At 53.5% G+C, this 25,207-nt stretch overlaps 2 protein-coding genes across 6 annotated transcripts; both read left to right on the forward strand.

Moving 5' to 3' along the window:
• Positions 1–684: 684 nt before the first annotated feature.
• Positions 685–14,653, forward strand: SYPL2 (synaptophysin like 2). 3 transcript variants are annotated; one of them, XM_074318772.2, is made up of 7 exons: positions 685–1,047; positions 1,194–1,268; positions 7,864–7,988; positions 8,982–9,186; positions 10,269–10,460; positions 11,550–11,651; positions 11,814–11,949. In XM_074318772.2, the coding sequence occupies exons 1-6, from the start codon at positions 994–996 to the stop codon at positions 11,646–11,648; spliced, it is 750 nt and encodes a 249-aa protein (XP_074174873.2). In that variant the 5' UTR covers positions 685–993; the 3' UTR covers positions 11,649–11,651; positions 11,814–11,949. The 3 variants fall into 3 exon arrangements, with proteins under 3 accessions (XP_074174873.2, XP_019586066.3, XP_019586065.3); XM_019730507.3 differs by lacking the exon at positions 11,550–11,651 and having other exon boundaries at positions 688–939; positions 973–1,047; positions 11,814–14,653; XM_019730506.3 differs by lacking the exon at positions 11,550–11,651 and having other exon boundaries at positions 688–1,047; positions 11,814–14,653.
• A 1,718-nt stretch (positions 14,654–16,371) lies between these two features.
• On the forward strand, positions 16,372–25,102 carry ATXN7L2 (ataxin 7 like 2). Of its 3 annotated transcripts, none has more exons than XM_074318409.2 (11): positions 16,372–16,541; positions 18,342–18,407; positions 18,786–18,890; positions 19,288–19,498; positions 19,785–20,071; positions 20,670–20,752; positions 21,119–21,369; positions 22,199–22,397; positions 22,530–22,651; positions 23,149–23,944; positions 24,960–25,102. In XM_074318409.2, the coding sequence occupies exons 1-11, from the start codon at positions 16,415–16,417 to the stop codon at positions 24,972–24,974; spliced, it is 2,262 nt and encodes a 753-aa protein (XP_074174510.2). In that variant the 5' UTR covers positions 16,372–16,414; the 3' UTR covers positions 24,975–25,102. The 3 variants fall into 3 exon arrangements, with proteins under 3 accessions (XP_074174510.2, XP_088655604.1, XP_088655605.1); XM_088799478.1 differs by lacking the exon at positions 16,372–16,541 and adding an exon at positions 16,623–17,177; XM_088799479.1 differs by lacking the exon at positions 16,372–16,541 and adding an exon at positions 17,773–17,917.
• The last annotated feature ends 105 nt before the right edge of the window (positions 25,103–25,207 follow it).

A 25,207-nucleotide genomic window follows, 5' to 3' on the forward strand; every position in this document is an offset into this window, starting at 1 on the left:
TTCCATTTACAATCCGGGAACCCAAATGTGTAAAATTCATGGCTGTTCACTGGAGGCTCCTGAAAGTTAGAGACCGATTTAAGGTCGATCATAATGCAACAACGTCAACTTTTCAATACAAATTACATTCTCTGGACCCCCTATTCCTCAGACTTTATTTTCACTCATTTAAACAGTGATGGCTATTTCAACGGACGTTGAGTTTATACCTTTAAAAGATTAAGAACTTTTAAATCGTTACATACAAATGCATTTTGTTGTTTAAAAAATTCAAAGCAACGCCTAACCAGACCGAATAAAAAGTGAGCAATGTGTATTCTATTGCCCTTTTCATCTGTACCGGCTCTCAAAGATTTTGAAAGCAAGTGCTTTGTTAACCGTAAGGTTTAAAACCTTATTTCAGCACTGACACTACCTTACGAAAATCCTTAAGTTTCTGAGTATTGTGGTGTGGAAGGGAAATAAGGAAAGATAAGCTAGGAACAGGTGCATCCCAGAGAGCCAGGCTAGTGCCCGACTTTGGCAGTGGGTTTGGAGCAGCCGTGGGAGTCTCTCTTGGGATCGGCCCTGAAAGCTTCTGGCAAAGAACTGGAGCCCCCTTGTGGCCCAGCTGCCCACGGAGGCCACGGGTCCCTTTAAGGCGCCCTGCGGGCAGACAGCGAAGCGGGGGGCGGGAGGAGGGTTCCCGAGAGCACGCCACGTGACTCGGCTGCCAAGTTCGCTGTCGAGTTTGACAGAAGTTTGAATCGGGCTCGGGGGCTTTCTGCAGCCGCAGGGGCAGCGCGGCGGCCGTGACCTCGGCGAGAGCGAGCAGCAGCGCCCCCGCGACCCACCTCGCCAGCCTGGATCCCGGGCCACCACCGGCCGCTAGCGCTCCGCCACCGCTCGCGAGCCCCACCGTGGGCCAGCAGCCCCCAGCTCGACCGCGGACCCCGCAGCCTCCGGGCGAGGGAGCCGAGCCCCAGCGCCGCGCCCCGGCCCCGCTGCGCCAGAATGTCCTCGACGGAGAGCTCGAGTCGCCCGGCGGACAAGTCGCCGCGCCAGCAGGTACTCCCCTCGCGCCCCTGGGGCTCTCTCACCTCCCCTTCTCCCCGCTTATGCCGCCCCCTTTCCCTAGTGTGGGTGGGACGAGGTGGAGCAGCGCCTTCCCGAGGTCCCCCACCACACTGACCCCCGGCCCGCCTGTCTCGCAGGTGGACCGCCTGCTAGTGGGGCTGCGCTGGCGGCGGCTGGAGGAGCCGCTGGGCTTCATCAAAGTTCTCCAGTGGGTGAGTCGCTGTCCTGGCCGCGGGCTATTTCGGGAGCCTGGGCTGTGACGCTGACCCGAAGCAATGTGGCCGGAGTGGGGGGGCGGGGAGGTCCTGCGGCCGGTCGCGGTGGGAGGGTGGGGGGCGGCGACAGGTGGGCGGGGGAGGGGCGGGCTGGGGCTGCTTCTCCAGCACTTGGTGGCAGGAGGGTGAGTAGCAAGGCATGCGGAGTCCGGGATTCGTTCCTTCTATGTGCAAGGAGCCCTTGCCCAGGGCGCTCACATTTCACCCGGGCGAGAGGATTCGGGTGTAACCTTTCCAGAACTCTGATCCTGCACATACCACTCCTCGGTGTCGGGAGGGGGGAGGAGGACAAGGGGGATGAGGAAAGCCGCGGAGGACAGAGGAGGGAAAGAGGCAGGTGATGGAAACCATCCCACAACCAAACCCATCAGGACCTGACTGACCCTGGAGGTGGACTCAGGGGACAGTGTCCCCCAGCTGGCTGTTGCCCTTTTGAAGTCACTAGAGTAATCTGGGTTCCTGTAACTGACTGAGGGGGTGGATGAATGAATGAGTGGAGTTCATGGCTCTAGGATTAAATAAAAGAGAAAAAAAATAAGACAGTAAAACTCACAGTGTGGCCACAATGCGGATTGTAGAATAAGACCGTTGAGCTGGGAAGCCGGGGCTCTACGTTCCAGACCTGGACCTGCCTTTTCAGCTATGTGAGCTTGGGCAAGTCACTTCTTTGGACCTCAGTTTCCAACATTATTCAAGTGTTGATCACACCAATCCCCTTCTGCTATAAATGGGTTGGCATTCTAGAGTATTGCCGTTCATTCAAAATCCTCACCCAGAACCTCAGTTTCCCCCATAACGGTCTAGGGTAAACACAAGCTCCTTGCTTCACTGGTACTTTGAGACAGTGGTATGCTCTCTGTCCTTCCCAGTGCCCAAGGCCTCCTGGGTATAAGGCATGTGGACAGGTGCAGTCGCTCTTTTAAATCATAAAGACTTGTTGGGAGCATTTAGTGTACTATCCCAGAAGAGCTTGAAGTTAGACTATCCACACACCAAATGGTGTGTGAATAACTTATTAATGTGCTTTTAGCACAGAATTCAGCTATGGAATAAGTTACCATTAATACTGAGGAGGATTGAGTTTTAAAGGGCTTTTAACTCACTGGAGACAGGAGTTTGCACCGTGTCACCGACTCTTAAATCACTGTTTGGATGAGAATCATCAAATCTGGAATTCAGGGTTCAATAGTGCATTTGGGGTTATCTCTGAGATATCTGAGACCCTGACTGGGGCTACAGGCCAAATTGGGAAGCTTCCAAGTGCAAACTCTGGGACCTGGTGGGGACTTTCCACGCTCCCTGCTGCCTCAAGAACAGTTGGACAGACTGCTGACTGAGCTCTTTCACCTCCCCCCACTTTCCTGTTGTGACCCTCCACTTGGGTACCAGAGGGGGCCATATAAGGATGATATTAAGGCCCTATGTGACTGCCACTCAGAACTAGGGAACCATTATGAGCAATCTGGAGGAGCAGAGCCTGAAATGTAAGAGTACAATTTTATCATTACACTAGACAAATGGATCTAAGGGGAAATGGAGAAATACTGTCAAGGGACTAGGGGAACAATGAAGTTATTGGACCATGGAATCATCTTCCATGGGGAGATTCTGAAAAGCTTCCTTTTTCAACCCTCTTTCCTTTTTTCATCCCCTCCCCCACCCCTTGGCCCCAGTATCCGCAACATTTCTATAAAGGCTGCACAAAGCGATGCGTAGGGAAGTGGTGCAGTCTCCTCCCAGGCTTAGCCCTGATCCCTAAGAGTTAAGACCTGTTTGATTTTTAGGATCCTCAACTTCTTAGAGAGAGGATACACCTCTCTCTCATAATGTTCCATCCAGGGACCCAGGGCTGGACTCTCAGCTCAGCCTTCATTTGAAGGGCAGCCTCGTAAAGAGACTTGATTTGCTTTTACTACCATCCTCGTAACCTAAATTCAGAGCGTGAGTTTCACTTACGTTGGATCTTTGCGGATGAGCTAACATAAAAGTACACAGGAATCAGCACCAGAACTGACAGGGAAAATGTCACTTGGGAAGTTTCACTCATTTCCTGCTTGGAGGGATCAAATGCTCCTGATTGAAAAAGGGGTGGGAGGTGGGGCCGGGGGAGGCATAAATCTTGCAGTTATTGTAATGATTATTGAAAACTTTTTACTGCAATCCTGGTAAGAAGAAAGTAATGTTATTCTTTCATTCTTTTACTAGCCAGGAGCTTGGCTTAGAGTATCTTTGTGAAATTCAAAAATTAACTAATCTCACCTCAATTCCAATTCGGGTCTCACCAAGTCTATATATACTAAGCCAGTGAAATAACGTGCATCGACCAACTGTTGGAGAACTAGTTTTTTTTTTAAAAGAGAAAAAAGCAGACTTTGAGGTCGGATGGGCTTTGGTTTAAATCCCATCTCCTCTGCTTTCTAGCTGTGGAACGTAGGGTAAGTGATGAAACTTTATGGGCCTCGAGTTCTCACCTGTAAGTGAGGGTAAGATCTGTCACATGGCCTCACTGGGAGGATTCTAGGAGGTACTATCTGTAAAGCATCTGAGCATTCAAGAAGACCATGGCAAGTCTGGCGGTCCAGGAGGTATTCTGTAAGTGTTGGTTCCTTTCCCTCCTATTCTCGAACCTCCCCTGACCCTTAACTTTCCCCTGTATGCAAACTGTCAGCTAGACTTGTCCTTTGGTGAGATTATTCAAATGTCACTGCCAAATCCTCTCTTTGAGGGTCAAGTACAAAAGAATCTTCTGGATTACTCAGTTGCTATTCCCTTAAGAATTCATAGTATCATTAACGGGGGGTGTCCTGATGAACAATTCACCTTTGAGGTGCCAAAGTCACTTATTTTGACTCCGGGGGTCTCTGTAATGAAAATCACCTGTTTCGGTAAGTGTGGGAAATGTGAGAGTACGCCACCAGAGTCCATAAGTCAATGAGGTAATTGTGGGAGCAGGCTTTGGGGGCAGAACTGGTCTTCCTTGTACCCTGCCTGAACTGGGGACGTTAGTGTTCTCAGGACTGACACAAGATGATCCCCAAAAGTAAGTCAGCACCAAAGTGGGGCCTCATCCTTAAAACTGGCAAGGCTATTCTGATAGCTTCCAAAAGAGATGCAGGGGCAGGAGGAGGAGGCGGCAGGCAGTGAAGACCGTCGCTGTCCCCAGCGATGCAGGTTCCAGAGGAGGGAGACTGCGTGGCCCCAGAACTCCAGAGATCCCTCCTTATCCCAAGGACTCCATCTCTCCTTCCTGCCTGTGTTTTATGAGCAGTTTACTCAACTCAGACACTTGTACTTGGTGACAGGGGGTGGTTTTAGTTCTTTCCGGCTCTTCTCTGTGGCTCAGTCACCTGGCACAGTTAGGAAAGAAAGCAAAGTTGGTGCAGAAAATGGAGGGGGCTGGGAGAGGGTGTCTCGCTGCTCCTTCATCCCAGGGGCAGAACTACTCCCTCCCTCCTTACAATCCTCCCTGCACATAGTACAGATCTCTTTTTTCGGCCCTAATAACTCTGTGAAGCAAGGTTTAGTTTTTTGTTGTTTGTTTGTTTGAGCCTGACATTCTCCTCTCTGGATGTAAACTCTTGAGAGTAGCCATCGGTCTTATTCATCTTCATGTCTCCAGCATCTGACACAAAGTAGATGCTCAATAACTGTTGATTAATGGATGAATGCAGTAGAAAGAGCCCTGGACAGGGTATCAGGATATGCAAATCCTAAGCCTGGACCTCACGTTGGCTAAATGTGACCTTGGGAAAGTCACTCAATCTTTTGGGACTTTAGTTTCCACCTCTATGTAATGAGACTGTGGCATTTGATAAGCTCTGAGATCCTTTTTTTGCTCTGCTGCTCTGTGAACCTGTGAGATTCTCCTCAGATCTTGCCCTTCGTCCACTTAGAGCAAACTTTCTGTCATCTGGCACTATTTCACTGTGTGATGTTCAGATTTAATGATATATTCTGGTTAAGTACGAGTTATATAAAGTGTTTAGAGAGTCTTGGCTTTCAAAGAATCAGAATAGAATACAGTTAAGACTAAAGTTATTGTGGGTCTATTTTGCCTAGAAAGGAATCATAAAGCAGGGTTCGGGATTGTCAGAACCTCAAGATACCACCTAGACATAGCAGAACTTCTGGTGATCGTGGAAGAGTTCTCTAATGGGCTATCCAGTATGGCCCCTGCCAGCCCATGTGGCTGTTGAGAACTTGAAATGTGGCTAGTGTGACGGAGCCCGAGAATTTTAAATTTCATTTAATTTGGATTAATGTAAATTTAAATGGGCACCCTTGCCTAGTGGCGACTGTCGTGGATACGAGAGCTCTAGGGTCTGAGCTCCACAGTACAGAGACTGTTTTCTCTTTTGTTCACCGGTAAGTACTGGTCCCCAGAGCCGTGTGCCTGGTACATACTAGAAGCTCAGCAAATGTCACCTTTCTGAAGATGTTCAGGAGTGTCTGTCAAGAGAGTGCTGGTGTCAGAGAGAAGGCTCCATAACTGAGCATTCCTTGCCCCCAGGTCGGAATACCTGTGTTCTTAAGGAACCTGTATACAGCCATTCACTGAGTAATTGCCAACAGGTAAAAATATATCCAACTGTGCTGCCCTTCCTAAAGTGTGACACCCTAATTATGTCCAGTTGGACACCAGAAGCTAAGAGGAATAAAGAAACTCTTCAGAGGAATCAGAGAGTCACAGAGCTGACAAAAGAGTAGAGAATTCCTCTGAGGAAGAGCTAGAGAAGTTCCATTGTGACGCCAGGTAGGCGACTTGAAGTGTGTCAAGGGTCATGACGCAGAGGCTTTGGGTGACTTCTCTCCAGCTCTGTCAGGAAGATGAATCCCCAGGGCCCTACAGCAGCCTGGGAAATTTAAGTCAGATGAGGAGGTTGTTCAGGCATTGGAGAGAGGTTATACTATTTCCTTTCTTGGACATTTTTTTAATGGACACAATTCTTATTTGTCTGAACAAAACCTCCTGGAAAGAGAAAGGTGCCCATTATGACCTTTAAAGGGGGCAGGAGGAGGGTCTGGCTCCAGCACAGAGATGTGCCTGGCCAGGCAATGCAAGGGGGGGCAGTGGCACCAGACACCACCCGGGGGCTGAGTGCAGCTGCTGGCAAGCCCGGCCAAGAGCACACTAATAGCATTACCCTCAGAAAGTGAGAGAATCACAGTTGGAAAAGGCCTCCAGAATGCCTACTCCAAACCCCTCATTTCACTGGTGAGGAAACAGACTCAGAGAGCAGAGCGACTTACTTGAGGCCACCCAGCTAACTTGTGACAGGGCCAGCACTAGAAGCCAGATTTCCAGACTCCTCATCCGGGTTTCTTTTCACTCCAGGACACTCTTGAGCATTAGGCAAAAAATACGCACACAACTCTGTTCTAAACTCTGGATGCAGGACTGGGGTGCGGATTAGCTGTCTTCTAGATGCTTAATGTCTGAGACACTAAGCCACAGAGAAACATAGAGAAAATGAACAATTTAGAGAATAAGCTCCCTGCTAAATAAGAATGATTACATCACGTACAAGCCAAGGACATGGGGCCTGAAAGATGATATGGGAGGATAAGGAATTCCAATTTATCACCTCCTTTTCTAATCAAATTGTGTTTTCCCAGAAAGAGATTTGAAAATCATAACATGAGGGACTTGCATTTCACTCAAGACAGGAGGTTTAGTAAAATGAGAGGAAAATAATTCAAGTGACCTGAAACGCCTCCGGTTCTTAACCCTGAGAAGTAGCAGCATCAACAGATTACAAAGGGAGACACCACTGGGAAAGCAGTGGAGGCAAGTGGAGGGTGCTTTTCTCTGGACTTGAGCCAGGACTGTCAGCGGACCCAGCCAGCACTGCTGCTGAAAGGAAAGGTGCCTTTGGGGGAAGTGGGGATAGGCTGGCGGTACCATGGGACAGCAGCATGGCCCCTGCCCCTTGGCCCCTCTGAAGGCTTGGCAGCAGTTGTCCCCTCTAAAGATACCTCCACTGAGGCAGGAAGCCAGTCAAAGTTAGCCCCAAGGTAATGAATGACAGGGTTCAATGACGGCTTCAGAGGAGAAATAGAAAGAATTCCATGCGTGCCAGATCTAGGTTGGGGCAGGGGAATCTATTTCCAGGGTACGTCTCCGTTGGGGAGCAAAGTCAAGTCCAGCTTTGAGCTAGAAGTTTCCAAAAGCCTAAATTGATTTGGGCTAATCATCATCTAAAGGAGGTTACCTGTGATCCCGAATGTCACATCCCGTGAGGAGACCTAGAAACCGTCCATTTCCTCTCTCCTCATCTCCCTCCCAGACACCACTCAAAGTCACCTTTACTCATTTGGCCATTTGGTCCAGCACCCTGTGCAGTGAATCCAGCACCCTGAGGCTGAAAGATGAATGGAAGTCATGGGTCCCTGCCCAGGAGGAACCTGATCAAAGGGAATCCTGCCCCCACCCCAGAGGTGCACCTCCTGAGAGTCAGAGGGTGGTTCTGAAGGGATGTACCTTGGCCCGCTGTGGCCTTCTGACACTCAAAGGCGCTTCACTCTTCCTCAGCTTTTTGCTATTTTCGCCTTCGGGTGCTGCGGCTCCTACAGCGGGGAGACAGGAGCAATGGTTCGCTGCAACAACGAAGCCAAGGACGTGAGCTCCATCATCGTCTCATTCGGCTATCCCTTCAGGTGAGCAGGAATTGATCCTGACCCCACACAACCTCTCACCTGGATCGGCGGGACCTGCTAGGTCTTCCTCGTCCAGAAACCTACGGCCCGTTTGCGGGGTGCCCCTCTGGACTTGGGTCCCATTTCAGACACACTGACCAGAAAAAAATAGAAGGGAAACTCAGACCATTGTTATAAGTGTTCCAGTCCATAGAGAACCAATAGCAGGTAACGACAGCTCCTACGGAGAGGACCCACGCAGCTTGGCCTGGAGGCTCATGGGAGTCTGGGCAAGTTGGGTAGGTCCCTCTGAGCCTTGGCATTCTCTGCCCCACCTTGAAGGTAAGGATGTTTGTTATTACTTAAATCCCAAAGAGTTGATGGGGCTGCACACTTGATACCACCAGAATACAAGGAGGCACACCTGAGCAGGAGGTAGAAGATAGTCTTTCCTGGGTATTTGAGAGCTTAAGGTGTTCAGAGGAGAATCAGGACATTCTCACCTTTTCAGAAGGAACAGCCAAGTTAGATGAACTGTCTCTTATATATACTAGGGTGTTTTGTTTTTCTCTTTGTTTTGTCCAATTGTCTCATTGAAGGGCCTAAAGTAGGCCTGAGAATGGGTGATTCCAACCTTAACTTGGTCACTGGGGCCTGCGCCTTCTCTGGAGCAGAATGAAGCTGCTCTCCCTGCTGGTTTGGATCCCAGAAACAGATGAACTATATATATTGTGATTGTAACCTAAAGGGCCCTGGAGATACTGGGAAATACATGGTCACCATATCGGGGCAGCGTGGATGAGTATGGGGGTGGTGGCTGAATGGGAGGCAGGTTTTGACCAGAATTCTAGGGAAGTTCCTGTCTTGAGTGCAAGGTTCCCTCCAGAAACACGCTTCCCGGCATGGCCCCCGTCTTGGCTCTGTAAGAGTCCTAGGGTGAGAACGAGCTCAGACCACCCCTCAGCAGGCAGAGGATTGCCCTGAGCTCAAGGTGGCTTCCCCTGCCACCTGCAGGTTGAACCGGGTCCAGTATGAGATGCCCCTCTGTGACGACAGTGACCCCAACACTAAGACCATGCACCTCATGGGAGATTTCTCTGCCCCCGCCGAGTTCTTCGTGACCCTGGGCATCTTTTCCTTCTTCTACACCATGGCTGCGCTGGTTTTCTACCTGCGATTCCACAACCTCTACACGGAGAACAGGCGCTTCCCGCTGGTGGTGAGTGGGGACAGGCCAGAAAGGATTGGGGGGAGAAACTGAGGAGACCTACGTTCTGAGGCTGAGGTCAGAGCTGGAGGTGAGAACAAACATGGTGGCTTTGCTGGGTCCCGGACACCCATATGTGGGGCCTCCTGAATTTCCTTTCCAGCTCTTTGCTGTTGGTCCCTTCAGGTGCTGTGGCTCCCACAGTTCTTCAGGCCAGCAGAAGGCCCACCTCTCAGGACTCTGCCTCTACTAACCTCCCATGGCTTGCTCTGCTCAAGGAAGGCACAATAGCATCAAGTAGCAGGCTCCGGAGTCACACTGCCTGAGTTCAAATCCTGGCACTGTCCCCTACTAGCTGTATGCTCTTGGAAAAGCTACCTAATCTCTCTAAACCTCATTTCCTCAGCTATAAAATGGGAGTAAAATAGTACCTATCTCACAGCCTCTGGGGAGATAAAATTAAAATGTATGTAAAATAGCTGGTATATAGTTAGCCTCACTAAGTGTTAGCCATTATTAATATTATTCCCACTTTACTTTCTCCCTATCCCAGGCATGCAAGGTGGAAGGGGTGCCTTAGGGGACCCTGTTTGTCTCCTACAGTCTGCCCTCGCTCTGCCACCAGCTGTAGCTGAGCAGTGGTGATCAAAGGAAAGGCTGGGATGCCTAAACACTATGCTGTGCACCTGAAACTAATATAGTATTGTATGTCAAATGTCACTGAAAAATAAATAAATAAAAGAAAAACCCGTTAAAATTTTTTTTGAAAAAGGAAAGGCTGGGAAGGGAGATTGAGGAGTTTAGGCCACTTGGGTTTTGGAGTGACACTGACTAGCAGATGCCTTGGTACACTGTTACTTGACCTCAGTTCTGAGGGCATGGCCAGGGGGTAGCCCCCGGTGGCAGAATTCCTTTGGTGACCGTGAACAGATTCTCTAGGACAATCTGGGCTCCCTGAGGTGCTAGGTGTTGGGTAGGATAGAAAGAGGCAGCTGCTTGGGACCCCAGGGCCCCAGTGCATTATGATAGCAAGAGGAAAAGAAGTGGGGAATCATGGGGTATGATTGCATTTCCTGTCCCTCTGCTCCTCCCAGGACTTCTGTGTGACTGTCTCCTTCACTTTCTTCTGGCTGGTGGCAGCAGCTGCCTGGGGCAAGGGCCTGACTGACGTCAAGGGGGCGACACAGCCATCCAGCCTGACTGCAGCCATGTCCGTGTGCCATGGAGAGGAAGTAGAGTGCAGTGCCGGGGCCACACCCTCCATGGGACTGGCCAACATCTCTGTGGTGAGACCTGTGGTCACTGAAGAGGTCCCAGCTTCCCAAGCTTGCCCTAGCAGCAGGTTCTGAGAAGAACAGAGGTGTCCCCACAGCCGGTATCCCCTGCACCTGGAACCAGTGGCCCAGTGCCGAATGCTGGCTGCTGACCCCTAGCTGACCCTGAGAAGACATTTTGGGACGGGGGGTGGGGCACCTGAGGGACACTTAGCCTTAGCCTCCTGTCCCTTCCTTCTCTGCACACTGCCTTCCCATTTCCCTTCTTTTTTCCCCACCTCCAGGCTTGCTGTCTGTGACTGCCTCCCACTCCTCCTGCCTCTTTACCATATGTGTGTGTGTGAAGGGGGAGTGCAGGGCTGTGGCTGGGCTTAAAGTTGGGAGCAGGCCCAGGGTGAGTGAGAAGGGGCTCATTGTCACTCAGGCCTCCAGACTAGAAAAGGCCTTTGGGCCACGGTGGGTCCAGCTGGTATGCACATTTTTGGCCACCCCAGTTGGACTGTTTACATATCAGTTGGTAAATAGCTGCGGCCTCAAGCTTTTCAAATGCCCCTCTCTCATCCCAGCTGCCTCAGGCCTGCCCTGAAAACGGCCTGAACCTCCCTGAAGGCCCAGTAACTGAAGGGTTTAATGGCTGGCACACCAGGCAGCCCCTCGACCTTGCTGGAACACTGCTGATAGGTTTTATCCACCAACATTTTATTGTAAAAATTTTCACATATACAGCAGAGTTGGAAAAATTGTACAACGAACACCCACAGCCACGTACTCACCACCTAGACTGTACCATTACATTTTACTGCATTCGCTCGATCATGTTTCTATCTGCCTCTCTTCATCTGTCAATCCATCTTATTTTTAATGGATTTCAAAGTTAATTGCAGACGTCAGGACACTTCCACCTAAATACTTCCCGCTGATAGGTTTTTAAATGTTTCGAATAAATATTTAACTATAGCTCTGGCGGGGTCCCTGGCCCTCCGGAAGGAGCACCTTGGACAGCTCTGGCCACACCCACCTGCGAAAGGCTCTGGGAACAGGGTCCCCCTTGTGCTGTGGGCAGCGCTACTACAGCCCTTGCTCCTTGGCTGTGCTTTGCAGGATGCTCCACTCCGGGGGCCAGATTCTCCTAGTGACCAAGCCACAGCGTGGGTGCATGCTGTACACAGAGTTAGACACGTTCACCAAGGAACCACTTAGCAGGTGACGGCCTCGAACTCCGCCTCCATATCCAGTTCTCGGTCATTTAGTCTTTGTAGCCCTCTGCACCTCTGCAGTCCTTCGCCGCCCCCACACAGGTACTCCCCTCCTTGTTCCCCTGATGCCCCATTACTCTTCTCACAAACTCTCCTGATGTCTTTGCAGCTCTTCGGCTTTATCAACTTCTTCCTGTGGGCTGGGAACTGTTGGTTTGTGTTCAAGGAGACCCCGTGGCATGGGCAGAACCAGGACCAGGGCCAGGGCCAGGGCCCCAGCCAGGAGAGCGCAGCTGAGCAGGGAGCTGTGGAGAAGCAGTAAGCGGCCCTCACCTGGCTACTCCCGAACAGGACGGCACCTCTTCCACCACCACCTCCGGCTTCCAGGACCTCCCTCTTCTTCCTCCTCTAATCCCCTCCCCCGTTATTCTGGGCTTTGAGCTTGGAGACATCGATGGATGGGCAGGTATCAGCTGTCAGAAACCTCGACAGCCCTCCCAGTGGCTTCCTATCCCTCCTTCTGCTGGAGTCCCAGATGGCAGGAACTCAGTGCTTGTCTACGGCCTGGACCCAGGCATCTTTCAGACCCTCACAGCCTCTGCTGCAGGCGAGGGTTGGGGGCAGGGGACCAGAGTCCTTGGACTGGTTCCTAGCAGCCACTTCTACCAACCTGTCCAGCCTCAATAAAAGTGGGGGGAGGGGAAATTGGCTGGCAGCCTTCTCCTTGGTCCGTTGCAGGGAGGGCCCACAAGTGGTTTAGTGACCCCTCTTCAGTGACTGCCCTTGTCCAAGCCCTCTGTCTGCACTGATTTCCAGACAGCCCAAGCTCAGTATGCTTCTCACTCCTCAGGCCTCTTCTTGCACACAGAGCTCACCATGTGTGAATTGGGGAGGCCCACTAGCCTGGAAAACAGTCTTCAGGGAGTCCTGATGAGGCATAGACTCAGTGGGGAGCAAATAAATTGCAACTGAGCTGAAACTTCAAGAAACTAAAGCCAGGAAACTTGGCGGGAATCAGTTTCTTCTATTCCCTCAGTCCTCCCGCCCCTCCAGGCTGGGGCACTTTCTACCAACACCCTGAACTCGTACTGGCCCTAGAAACTCCTTACCTTCCTCCCTTACCTCCTTCTTGGGCTTGGTCTCACACTTGGGACACAACACGTGGGGTTTAGGAGCATCTCCATCTCAGCCCCCCCCCCCCCCCCCATCGAACACCTCTGCCCATTTCCCTTCCCCAGCCTCTTGGGTCTGAGGCATTCAAGAGCCTTTTCCAAGTCTGTCCAGGCCTTCCTTCCTTTCCTGTGGGTTGAAACAGGGGCTTTGGAAGGGCCCAAAGGACCATCATGAGGCTAAGTTGCCCCAAAGCCCCAGGAACATGGATGGATGGGCCCATTTCTTCCTTACTCTCTGACCTTCTCCACCCTCACCTCATTGCTCCTTCTCTGGCCCCTCTTTCATACTTCCGCTCCTTACCTTTACAAAAGGACATGCCCTCTCCCTTTGCCCTCATTCCTATCCTGCTTCCTCATTTGTCCCAGGTTCTATCCTGCTCGCCCCCCCACCCCAACACACACACACACACACACACACACACACACACACACACACACACACCCCAGTCCAGGGCAGGCCGACGCTATTGGTGCTTCTTCACTTCGGGACCCAGTTCCATATGTGTCTTTGGTGTGTCTCCTCTTCCTGACACCTCCTTCAGTCCCTCTCTAGACCCCAGGGCCTAAGAGTCAATGCTAACTGGGTATCTGTCTCCTCCTCAGCTCACAACACTCCAGTCCTCCCTAGCCATAAGGCTTCCCAGAGAAGGATGAAGGTAGAATCCAGCCATTTTCCAATCCAGTGCCAATTAGCCCACTTACTATCCCAATGGTGAATGTACCCTGTGCCATTCTCTCCTCAGGACTGAGTCAACCCCTCTAACCTCCTCACTTCCCCAGACATCATTCATAGTAATATGTGCATTACCCGGGGACCCAGGAGTCAGGACCTTTGCCTTTGGGCCAATCGTTTCTTCTTTGAGTCAGAGTTTCCCCACTTGACGGGGGGAGTGTGAGATTTACATCCTCAAATGCTCCAGAGTCCTTCAGTGAAAGAACTAGTGTTTTGTATTGTTTTGTTTTGGATTTTGGGGAAGGGATTTGAGGAAGGAAAAAAGGAGATGGGGATGAGAATGTTTGTTTCTATGTCTGAACCTCTCTGTCCTGAGCTGTCCCCATGGTTACTCAAGGACAAGGGGAGACAGTTTTGCCTACAGCTCCAGAGATACAGAGAGAACAAAGGGGTGACTTTCATTTTTTTTTTCAAGCTGGCCCCTGTGAGGGTCTGTGAGCAGCTTCTACTGTAACTTTGTTTGGATTCTGTGTATGTATTTATAATTTATTTGAAATGTGATGGATAAAGTGTTCTCATTTGGAGGCCAGAGTTAGCAACTGGCCATTCACTAGGGAAAGGGGAGTGGGTGGGCACACAGTCCTGCCAAGGACTCTTAGCCCAGAACTTTCCCTAGAGCAGAGAAGGCTCTTTCTCCTCAAGAGGATGGCTTGTCCTCAGCCGGAAGAGCCTTGATTTAGGCTACGGCCTCTCTCTCCCTGGCCACCCTACAAGGAAAGACTACTTCACTTCATTACTTCCAGAAGGCTGGGCCAAGTGCCCAAGGGCAGGGCTGTTTGCATAGGATTCATGTCTCCTCCAACCAGGGCTGGCATCACCGCTTTGCCTAGTGGGGCCAGAGGTAGAAGAAAGTGTCTGGTTTCTCCAGCTGCTGCAGGAGGCCAACAAACAGGGCACTTACCCTTTGCCCTAGTAAACCCTGACCCTGCCAGTGTGCCCACTTAGGACCCTTCCTGATCATGAGTTCTCTCCATTATTATGGTCATAGGTCTCCTACTTCCGGGCTTGCAGATCAGGGGTGGGGGGAGAATGTTGCATGTTGTTTTCTGGTGCTTGTTATTACACATTGGAATAAACAGTGCTTCAAGCATTTGCCATAAAGGAGCCAAGACTGGAGCCCTTATGGGGATTTTTCTTTTCTCTTCCTCCCCTACTTTAAGTTGTTCGACAAATATTTACATTTCCACCAAAATATCATTCCACTCTTCCCTAATCTGCACCTCAAGCAATAGAGTCTGCACACTGAGGAGTTGTTCCTGCCAGTCTGGTGACATCTCTTTTGATGGCATCAGTTAGTCCAAAGTAACCGAGACTCATTAGCAAATTGAGAGCAAACTCAAAAGGCGAGAGAAGTAGTGGCTTCCACAATGCTGTTTCCATTTGTTCTCCTACCATCTGTGACCCAGACAAACTTCCTGTCAGGAGTTGAGGGCCATATGCTTTGCCCTCTTAACTATAAAGGTACTTGCTGAACAAACTTGCACCTCTCTCCTTCTGACAATCATACCCTACATTCCCTAGAAAAATACACTTGGGCACAATATTACATTTGATTTCACCAGGCTCCTGGACCCCCCTAGGAATTATCTATGGTTCTCAGGTTAAGAGTCTCTGCCCTCATAGATCATCCTTGAGTTACTTAGACCTCGCTTGGGTGAAGGTGAGAAGAAAATCTGAGATCTTGAAGTCACAGACCTTGATTTATTTGCCTCCAATTCGGTTCCCCCTTAGCTGAAGGAATGAATATGGGGTGAGGTGTGAGGGGTTGAGGGATAAGATAATTCGTGTATCTTTTTTGATGTGATGGGGAGGGGTGGGCTTTTGTCCCGATTGTGTGAGAGTGGGAAGAAATGTTATCAGCTGAGAAAAAAGAGGTGGATGATTAAGGTATTTTCCAGGCCTTAGCAAGGAAAATGACAGATCTGATGAGAAATCTCCCTATGCTGAGGTCTGGTAGCAGCATTTCCAGCATAGAAAATATTCATTAGAAAAAGAAGCCAAAGTGATGGATGGAGTCAAGATCCAGCCAGGGTTTGGGAAGAGGCGGTACAGGGTATCGATCGCAGTGCTCAGGAGAGAGACGGATCAGCAGAGATGCTGCAAACCCAGTTCCGGGGCTGGCTCTGGCTGGGAGATAGCCTTCTGTCATCCTGACAGGTGATCTTGGTCAGCTCAGCTAGGTCCTCCCAAAACCGGACAACGCCACTCCAACCCTCTGTTCCGCATCAGGGGAGCATGGGGTTCCCACAGAGGAGGCACAACACGGCAGCCTTGGACCCTCCCCCACTCCAACCCCTGTGTCCTTCAGCACATCCGACAGACTCCCTCCCCTTGCCCTTCTGATTCACAGCGCCCACCTCCCTGCACCTACCCTATTCCATCTAGAGGGGACTGGAGTCGATTCGTGGCCGCCAGCCCGGGAAGGGGCGCCAGCCAGCGGGCGGAGGCATGGCTTAGCGGGGCGTCTTGAGCAGAGAGAGGTGTGGGGCTGGGGTGTGTGTGCAGTGAGCCTAGGAGGGTGGGTTGGTAGCAGAAGGAATGTGTGTACAAGGGTTAGCAGAGAAGATCTTGGGGCTTTGGTCTTTTTTACCCCCTCAAATGTGCATTTCGGAAGGGCTCTCGCTGCAAGATCCGTAAGCCTCAGCACCTCCTTCACGACTACATTTCCCAGAAGGCCATGCGGGAGGGAGGGTGAGGGGAAGGCGACCTATGCTGCGCTTGCGCAAAGTGTGAGCTGGAAAGGTGGGAGGGAGAGGGGAGGCGTGCCCGCGGCGGGGAGGGGGGGGGAGGCGTGCCCGCGGCGGGGAGGGGGGGGTGGGAGCCGCGCGGCGGTGGCGCCGGGGCGGGCGCGCGTCCGCGGCGGTGATGGCGGTGCGTGAACGCGCGGCGGCAGCAATGGCCGCTCTGGAGCGGCGGGTGCCGAGTCTCGATGACTTCGCGGGACAGAGCTGGAGCTTGTGGGTGGAACGGGCCGACCTGCCCGCGACCGACGGTGAGTGAAGCTCCCCTAGAGTCTGGGGACCCCATCACTGTCTCCCCTCCCCCACTCCGGGTCCCCGCCAGCAGAGGGGAGCCGCCGACGGGAGCCGCCGTCCGGCTCCCCGGCCCCCCAAACAAAGGACCCGCCGGGTCCTAGTGCCCGCCCGCTCCTCCACCTTCGCGCCTCCGGGTCCTAGCGCCGGCTCACCGCCCCGCAGCCCACCCTGCCCACCTCTGACTCTGCTGGTGCCCAATACCTGCCTCCACATCTGTTTGCTTTTATCTTTCTCGTTGCTTGCTGTCCTCCAGCTTCCGCCCCTTCTGCACCTGCCTCGGGCTTTCCCCATCCGCAGTAGTCCTCTCCACGTGTTTCCCACGCACCCCACTTCTGTGCCCCCCTCCCAGCCCCCCTTGTTCCTTCGCCTTCTGCCCCACACCTCCTGCTCTTTTTCGGCTTTTGCCTGCCGGCTGCCGTGCTACAAGACCCCCGCCCTCTCCGCGTTAGTTCGTCGGTCCATCCATCTATCCATCCTCCCTCCCTCTGTCCATCCATCCATGCCTCCAACCCACCGTCCTTTCCCGGGCCTCTTGCCCTGCCTCCTGGCTCTCTCCCCGACCCCCACCTTCTCCAGGCCCCTGAGAGCCTTTGGTGAGCGGGCTGACAGCCCTTCTCCTGATCTTTGTCTCCTGGGCCCCGGGGGGGGCACCTGGCCTCGTGGCCTTTGGGGTAACAGCAGGCATCACGCCCCTGAAGAAGTTTGCAAGTGAGAAGAGGTGGAGGAGGAGGACCGCTCCATGCGGTTTCTGATGACACTTGTTCTCCTCTGAGACTTCCGACTCCCAGCTCAGTTCTGTCCATCACTGCATTTTAACGGACTTAAGAGTGGGAGCTGGCCCTTGTCTCTGGCATGCCTAACCCACCACCCCTCATATCTGCAGATTATATAAGACTGTCGACAATCTTCTCATCCTAGAAAGGGGCAAATCTGTTAATAGCCTTCAGAAGCAGATCTAAGTGGGAGCCCAGGCCACCCCAGGGACTGCCCCATGCCGGGTGGGCAAGGATGGGGCCATTGTCAGGGTCTGGGTGCTTTGAGAACCGGAAATGGAATCAGACGGGTTTGGTGACTCAGAATTGATTTTTTTTTTCCAAGGGACAGGGAGGGGGCGTAGAGGAGGGAGGGGAGAGGAGTAAGGTAGGGGGATGGGGAAAGAGCTGCTTTGCACAGCGAACATGTTTTTGTCATCCACCCAGAAACTGAGGTACAAGGGCAACCCTTTGAAGATGCCAAAGGGCCCCAAGACAGCAGTTGCTCTGCTCTGTGGCTGTCCTATCAATGCAGGACCTGAGAAGCTGGGTGTGACTTTGCTGGTGCTATGGTAACCCAGGTGGAACGAAATTGAGTTCATGGGGATGGGGACCTGGGGGAGTTTCTGTTTGGGATGCTAGAGTAGCAGAAAGGACCCATCTGAGAAATCTCAAGAAGGGACTTGGGGATTTAGAGTAAAATATGGTAAAGACCGTTTCCCATTTAACTGGGGAAGCAAGCCAGAAAAGTCAGCAGTGGAACCGTGAACTGCACCTTGGAGTAAAGGGTCCATAAGAATGGGCCCAGCTCATTTCAGAAGTAGCAGATGTAGGAAGAACGGGCACTGGAGAATGACCCACCGAAAGGTTCTCCAAGTGGTCCTGAGCCCCAGGAGCTTGTCAGGGAGTGTCCTACTGCCAGACTCCAGACTGCAGGCCCTGGCCAGCTAGGATATGGGGCTTCTGGGAAGGGGATGGTCCTTCTGAGCTGTGTTTCTCCTCCAGGAGCTGAGTTGGAGGAGAGTAACAAAAATCCGAAGAAGCTGGATGCCATGACCCTCATTAAAGAAGGTAGGCATCAACGCACATTAGGGCTGGGGCCCAGGGCAGACAGGACCACCTTCCTCTGTTCCACCGCATCCCAGGACGTGGTTGCTTAAAGCAGCAGGTCTGGGGAGCCTCACTTTGGTAGGTCTGAGTCCACCCATTCCCCTGGCTCACGTGACCTGTTGTGGGACATCCTAATCATAGGTGGTTGGTGCCCAATCACCTGAAAGCCCACATTCCTAGGGACTGGTTAGATTGAACTCTGGAGGCTGGGAGCATAAAGCCTGTCATGTCAGCTGGGAGGGGAAGTGTCTTCTAAGTGATGGGGTGGGAGCACTCACTGATCTTACAGGGAAACCCTGGGGTCCCCAGCCCCAGTGATAAGGGCTTCTGTCATTGCAGACATGTCCATCTTCGGGCACTGCCCTGCCCATGACGACTTCTATTTGGTTGTGTGTAACCACTGCAGCCAAGTGGTGAAGCCTCAAGCTTTCCAGAAGCACTGCGGTGAGGGGAGCCCTAGGGAGGAGCTAGAGGGGACAAGGGAAGGTGGAATGTGGAACTCTGAGGTCAGGGTCAGTTGGGAGGTCCTGTGTGTACTGGAGGGAGGCCTTGGGGAAAGGAAGGTCCTGGGGGTGGAAGATTGTGGCAGGCTGGGGTTATTGTCTGACAAACTTCTAGCAGATCTGGTAGCGTTAAGGGAAGAGCTGAGAGGTTCAGGAAGCCGGGTCCTACAGTTTTGAGTCTTGAAGGCTCAAATTCATAGGGAAGGAGGCACATTTAAAATCTAAGCTATGGAAACTCCAGATTCTCTATCGCGAGTCTGTGAGCAGGGTTAGAAGGTGGGGGAAGGAGGCAGTTGATACCACTCACCTCGATTACTCTCTCCACCTCCTGGTGACAGAAAGAAGACATGGGCCCCTCAGCAAGCTTTACGCCCGGGCCCCACCCCCACCTCCAGCCCCTGCCAGCTCTCAGAAATGCCATGTAGTGAATGGGCAGGGCCCAGCTTGTAGGGCCCCAGGTTCCACCAAAACCTCCTCCAGGGAGAAGGGCCAGGGGTCCCGGAGCCGTGGCCACCAGCCTCCTGAGAAGACCCAGAAGGACAACCTCTGGTAAGGAGAGGCTGGAGACTCCCAAAGACCGGCCCTGACCCTAGCCCAGGGAGGGATTGACACAAACAGAGGGCGCTGTGGAGCCAGGAGCATTGCTCAGAGCCAGCTCTGTCTGCAGCTCCCTTCCACGTGGTCCAGGGAATATGGGGTCCCCTTTTCCCATGTTCTGCACCCCTCCTAGAGCCCACCTAAGTGCCAGGTCTGGGAAGGAGATGTCTCTGGACTAGAGCCCAGGGCCCAGGCCCAGCCTCACTACCCCCAGCTCACATCCTCTCTCCATGTGTAGCCTTTTCATGCCTGTGGTGAATCTGGAGAAGATGTCCAGTCTCCCGAAACCCGATGGACACGGAATCAGGGTGGCCCCACCCTCTGCTTTCCTCAGCCAGCCGGGCAGCCTCACCAAGGACTCCCCTGGAAAAACCCCCATGGTGCCCCCTTCTAAAGAACCTCCTGGCAGAGAGAGCATCGAGATAACCCCCAGCGAGGGCCCTAGTCACCGGGCTGAAGTCACCCCTCCTGAAAAGGAGCCTGGTGGGGCCAGGCTGCCCCCCAAAACCCATCGGAAAATGGCTCGTGAGTAATCGTGGTCTTCGGGTCAGGAAGGTAGAGTGGGGACTCCATTGGACTGCTCTCTCCTTGGTCCCGATGCAGAGGTGGGCAGGAGGGAATGGACCTGGCCATCACAAGTTGCCAGCATCCAGGAGCCCCTGGTCACCCCTTGACGTGGACACACATTTGACCTGCTTGCTCTGTGGGAAGCTTCTCTCCAGCCCAGGTCTCCTGATTCAGGCTAAGGGATCCAGGCTTAACGTGGCGAAGTTATTCTTCCTCACCTTGGGCTGGTGACCTTTATCTTTTCTCACCTAGGTTCAGGGCACCATACACCTCCCACAGCTGCTTTCCCTGGCATCCCAGATGTCTGACAGCTTTTGTGTTTTGATATGTGTTGCCCTTTTTGGGGCTTAGAGTCCCCAAAAGGAGTGCCTGGGTGGTAATGGGCATGGGAATGGTTCTTGTGCCCAGGAGAGAGCTGCTGGTGCCCACAGGAGTTTATTTGGAAGACTACAGTCTTCCCGCATGGAGGGCTGGGAGTTCTGCCTTAGGCCAAGCTCTCCTCCCGTGGGCCGACTGGAAATGGCCTTGGGACTCATGGGAACCGCTTTCCCCACAGGGAAGGAGTGTGACCTCAACAGGCAGTGTGGGGTAATAAATCCTGAGACCAAGAAGATCTGTACCCGCCTGCTGACCTGCAAGGTAACCCCCCTCCCACCACACAGCGAGGGAGGACGGAGCAGACACGGGCCCTGGGCAGGGAGAGGAGCTGAGATGTTCTCTAAGACCCAGCGCTGGGGCTGGGGTGAAGCCCACACCAGGCAAAGGGAGGGGAGGCTGCCTACAGTGGGCCCAGGGTGGGGGCAGCAGGCAGGGGTGGCTTCCAGATCCCCTGTCCCAAAGGAGGGTTTTACCCTATAGGGGAGTGAAACAAAGACACACAGACACACCCACAATCACACTCACACCCGCTCTCTCTCCGCTTGCCCAGGCCAGAGCACACCGCTGCCCCTCACCCCTGCTCAGCTCACACCCCCCTCCCCACCCCTCCATCCTGCTGTATTCTAGATCCACTCGGTGCACCAGCGCCGGGAGGTCCAGGGCCGGGCTAAGGACTTTGATGTGCTAGTGGCAGAGCTGAAGGCCAACTCCCGCAAAGGGGAGTCTCCCAAGGAGAAGAGCCCAGGGCGCAAGGAGCCAGCTCTTGAGCGCCCCTCCCAGGAACCCCCCTCAGGCCAGGTCGTAGCAGCGGCGGCCGCTCCCAGCAGCACCTTCTCTGCTCGTGCCAAGCAGACCTACTCATACTGTGCACTGCCCAGGTACGGTCCAGGATCTAGCCCCCATCCTCACCTGGGGACACTTGGCTGCAAGCCATCAGGGACCCCTGGAGACAGGCCCAGGGAGTCTCCTAGAAGATGCTGCTCACTCCGCCCCCAGTGTGTGGGGAGACCTGGGGCCCCTGGCGGGGGTGGAAATAGGTGACTCCCTGTTTCTAACCAAGCATGCCACAGTACCCTAGCCTCTGTAGTGTGCCAGTTCCAACACCCAGGAAGAAAACGTTTTCCCAGTTGCTTCCGACAGGCCAAAACTCGTAACTGGGGAGCTGAAAGGGTCAGGGTCCTGGGTAAGGCAGTCCTACTGTGTATTCATTCGCTGGCCCCTTCGTGTGCAGAGGCTGCGCTGGACCCCGGGGAGAGCCTGCCTTGCCGAAGGAGACACACACGCATCTCTGCCTGTAACACGAGGGGCAGACACAAGACGCAGGCTCAGCTCACAGACAGGCTCACAGGAATATGTGATGCAAGAAGGGGGTTGAGAGAATTGACTGGGCTGCCCAGAGCTGGGTGCAGTTAAACTCAGAAGATTTTCTGGAGGAGGCGAATCTGGAGCAGATTTTCCCTCTGAGGAGGCAGGGCCTGGGAAGTGAAGGGGTTGGGGAAAGAATCCCTCGGGAGCTGTGGCCCCTGATCTTTCTGGCTCTGACTCTGTGAGCTCTGTTGTTGCCTCCCTTCCTGTCCTCCCTTCCTCTTTGTCTGATTACCCAGCAGGGTGTATGGCCCTGGCTTTTTGAGCTTGGCGGGTTCAGGGACATCCCCTCCCTGACCCACTCCTGTCACATCCCCCTCACATCCCCTTTGGCCCTTCCAGGTCCCGGGCCTCCTCTGAGAGTGAGTTGGATGATGAAGGCCCTTGTGGTGGTGATGGGGACCCAGGCCTGTTCCCCTTCCCCCTACCCCGGGGTGGGGCCCAGGCCTCCAGCGAGGAGAGTGAGGAGGAGGGGACATCTGACGACCTCCACCTCCCCTCTGACTGCCATTATGCAACCCGACCGCCACGGCCACAGGCGGTAAGGAACCTGGGGTGGGGGGTGGCCTAGCTCTCCTGGCCCACAATGTGGGGAGGAGGTCAGATGCTGTGTGCAGGTGCCCTCCCTGTCATCTCAGGCCCCACTAACCATGTACCTTCCTTCTGCCTGCAGTTCTGCACCTTTGGGAGCCGGCTGGTGAGTCCAGGGTGCTACGTGTTTAGCCGCCGGCTGGACCGCTTCTGCTCGGCACTGAGCTCCATGCTGGAACGGCACCTCAGCTCACACATGTGGAAGTGAGTCTTTCGGGCTCAGAACTTCCCTCCCCAGGCCCCAGGCATATGTGGGCTTTGGAAACCCTAGTTCTTCACACATACCTATAGATGTGGCCTGGCCGTTTGCCAGGAAGACCCTAGCTAGAAGGAAGAGGAGGTGGGGAAGCTTGGCCGCCTGGAGCTGGGCTAAGGCAGGGCATGAATGAGTGGTGGGTGGTCTGTGAGTGACTCTTGACTCTTATCCATCACTTCCAGTACCTTTTGGGTAACTGGGAGTAGGGTCTGTCCAAACAGATTTTAAAATGAGGTGGTTAATGGGTCTCTACTACTAGTTCATTCCTGCTTATCCCTGTGCCTTCTTCCTAATCCGCAGTTCCAGCATCTGCCAGCAGGTGGCAGCACTGCCAGGGCTTGTGCTTGTGGGCCATTACTTAGGTGGGGCAGAGAGACTGGTGTATGTAGGTGGAGAGGCCCTCTTGTTTGCTTGGCATGACAGGGGGGCTCTCTTTTTGCTGCAGGAAGATCCCACCAGCGGCTGAGCCTCCATCCCACCTTGTCAGCTCCCCTCTGTCTGCTCCCCTGAGCCCATCTTCTACGGGCAGCTGCCCCCGCCTTTCAGGCCCACCCCCCAGACCTGCCTGCCCAGCTTCCACAACCCCCACCAAGGACAGCCTTGTCCCTAGCTACCTTGCAGGCTCCCCCAGTGTGGCAGCCGCCTGCAGCCAGGCGGAATGCATGGGTGGAAGCCAGGCCATCACCTCACCACTGCCTGCCAACACGCCATCCCCGTCCTTCAGCAAGCTCCCGCCTTCGAAGGCCAGCAAGTCATCCAGAGGCAAAGATGGGGCCGAGTTGGAGGCCCCTTCTCGAAAGCGAAAGTTATCCCCTGGCCCCACGACTTTCAAACGGACCTGCATCCTGGAACCCACTGGAAAAGGCAAACCCTCTGGCTGCCGGGGCCTCTCGGCCAAGACTAAAACAGCCCTGGGCATGGGGCTTAATGGGACAGTGGGGCCAAGAGTGAAGCGGGCTGGGCCCCTGGACTGTCGGAGTTCCCCTCATCAGCCCCCCACACCAGTCAAGGCTTCTCAGCTGGACAACCGGGGAATGGCTGGACACCCAGCCAAGGCCCTGCCGACCAACTGCCTCTCTGAGGAGGAGGTAGCCAAGAAGCGGAAAAACCTGGCCACTTACTGCCGGCCAGTGAAGGCCAAGCACTGCCAGGCTGCCCCCCCTGCCGATGCGGCCTGCTCTGTGCGCCGCAAGAAGCCGGGTCCGGCCCTGGCCTTTGAGGAGAAGTGTTCTACACTGAAGGTACCAGCCCAGCTCCCGGAAGAGCATGGGCAGGGAAGGGTCAAGGTGGGAGAGGGTGGAGTGCACGGTGGGAATCGGACACAGAGAAGGTGCTGAGTATATGTTTGTACAAGGAAGGGAAGAAAGAGGAAGCTGAGAGAGAGAGTTCTTGGGACATCTTCTTTAGGGAGAGGTGGGTCAGCTCCTTGTAAGGTGATCCCAGCCTTTTGCTTGATGGGCGTTCTCCCTTGGGATGAAGGAGATGCTGCTCCTGCCCCACCCTCACCAACCCCTGCTTTTGCTTCAGTCAAAGGGCCACTTTCTGATTTGGCTGTGGCCCTCACTCCGGGAACTGGAGCTACCTACCTCTGTCCATGAAGGGAAGGAAGTTGGACTCCATGAGCTCTGATAAGAAAGGTTTGGGCGGTGAGGTTGAGCTTGGGTCCTTGAGCTGTGGCCTAATATGCTGCGCAGCAGGGCTGGCAGGCCTGTCTGGCTCATTGGTTTGGTCCCTGGGCATCAGGGCATGGAAGGGCGGGGACATAACTCAAGGCCCACATATGCATGAATGCCCACCTTGCACATGTGTCCATTTCGGGTTTTCAGGTGCCAGGCAAATTCTCCAGGGCTTCTGGTCAAGCCAGTATTCAGTTTTGTTTGCTTGTCTGCTGCTGGAGCCCTGGAGTAGCATGCTAGGAGCTGTCCATATGATGTCAGCCAGGAGGGCGTGGCTGGAGGTCGGAAGGAGAAACGCTCTCCTGGTTTCAGCCAGATGCATACCAACATCTCGGGCACGCGTATGAGAGTAGTGAGTTTAACAGTTGCCCAGGGCCTGAATGCGTATGTGTGTATATACATGGGCATGGGTATTCTCCACCCTGCCCCTGCTCGGCTGGCATTCATCTTCCCCCTGGCCCAGCTTTATTCACCAGGCCAGCAGGAGGAAATCAAGCCTTAGCTTTTGTGGTTCACACTGGGTAGGAGAACTGGGAGGCCCCCAGCCTGACCCTGTCTCTTGCCTCTTGTCTTCCTACAGTCAAAAGCCCATTAACGAGAAAGTGCCTGCCCACTGTGATGGAGCCGCCAGCACCTCCTCCCCTCCAGATCCGGGCCCCAGGCTGCTGCCGCTTTTTATAACTTTATATTATTTTTTTTAAGAAAAAAAACCTCTTTAAAATACCTCAAGACTGTCTCCCTGTTCTGTTGCTGCTAAGAAAATATAAAAACAGAAATAGAAAAGGAAGGAAAAAAAATGTAACAAAATGAGTGTCCTTACTGTCCTGA

The sequence above is a fragment of the Rhinolophus sinicus genome, chromosome 7 (assembly GCF_057876585.1).
Source record: "Rhinolophus sinicus isolate RSI-liver-muscle chromosome 7, RSI-T2T, whole genome shotgun sequence".
Lineage (NCBI taxonomy): Eukaryota > Metazoa > Chordata > Mammalia > Chiroptera > Rhinolophidae > Rhinolophus > Rhinolophus sinicus.

What these genes read in the sequence shown, in the direction of transcription:
- SYPL2 (XM_019730506.3), top strand. Translation starts at nt 994, where the DNA reads ATGTCCTCGACGGAGAGCTCGAGTCGCCCGGCGGACAAGTCGCCGCGC. An exon ending in TCATCAAAGTTCTCCAGTGG is followed by an intron (nt 1,269 to 7,863) that starts GTGAGTCGCTGT and finishes ACTCTTCCTCAG; the next exon opens with CTTTTTGCTATTTTCGCCTT. An exon ending in GACTGGCCAACATCTCTGTG is followed by an intron (nt 10,461 to 11,813) that starts GTGAGACCTGTG and finishes ATGTCTTTGCAG; the next exon opens with CTCTTCGGCTTTATCAACTT.
- ATXN7L2 (XM_074318409.2), top strand. Translation starts at nt 16,415, where the DNA reads ATGGCGGTGCGTGAACGCGCGGCGGCAGCAATGGCCGCTCTGGAGCGG. An exon ending in CGACCTGCCCGCGACCGACG is followed by an intron (nt 16,542 to 18,341) that starts GTGAGTGAAGCT and finishes TTTCTCCTCCAG; the next exon opens with GAGCTGAGTTGGAGGAGAGT. An exon ending in ACCCAGAAGGACAACCTCTG is followed by an intron (nt 19,499 to 19,784) that starts GTAAGGAGAGGC and finishes CTCCATGTGTAG; the next exon opens with CCTTTTCATGCCTGTGGTGA.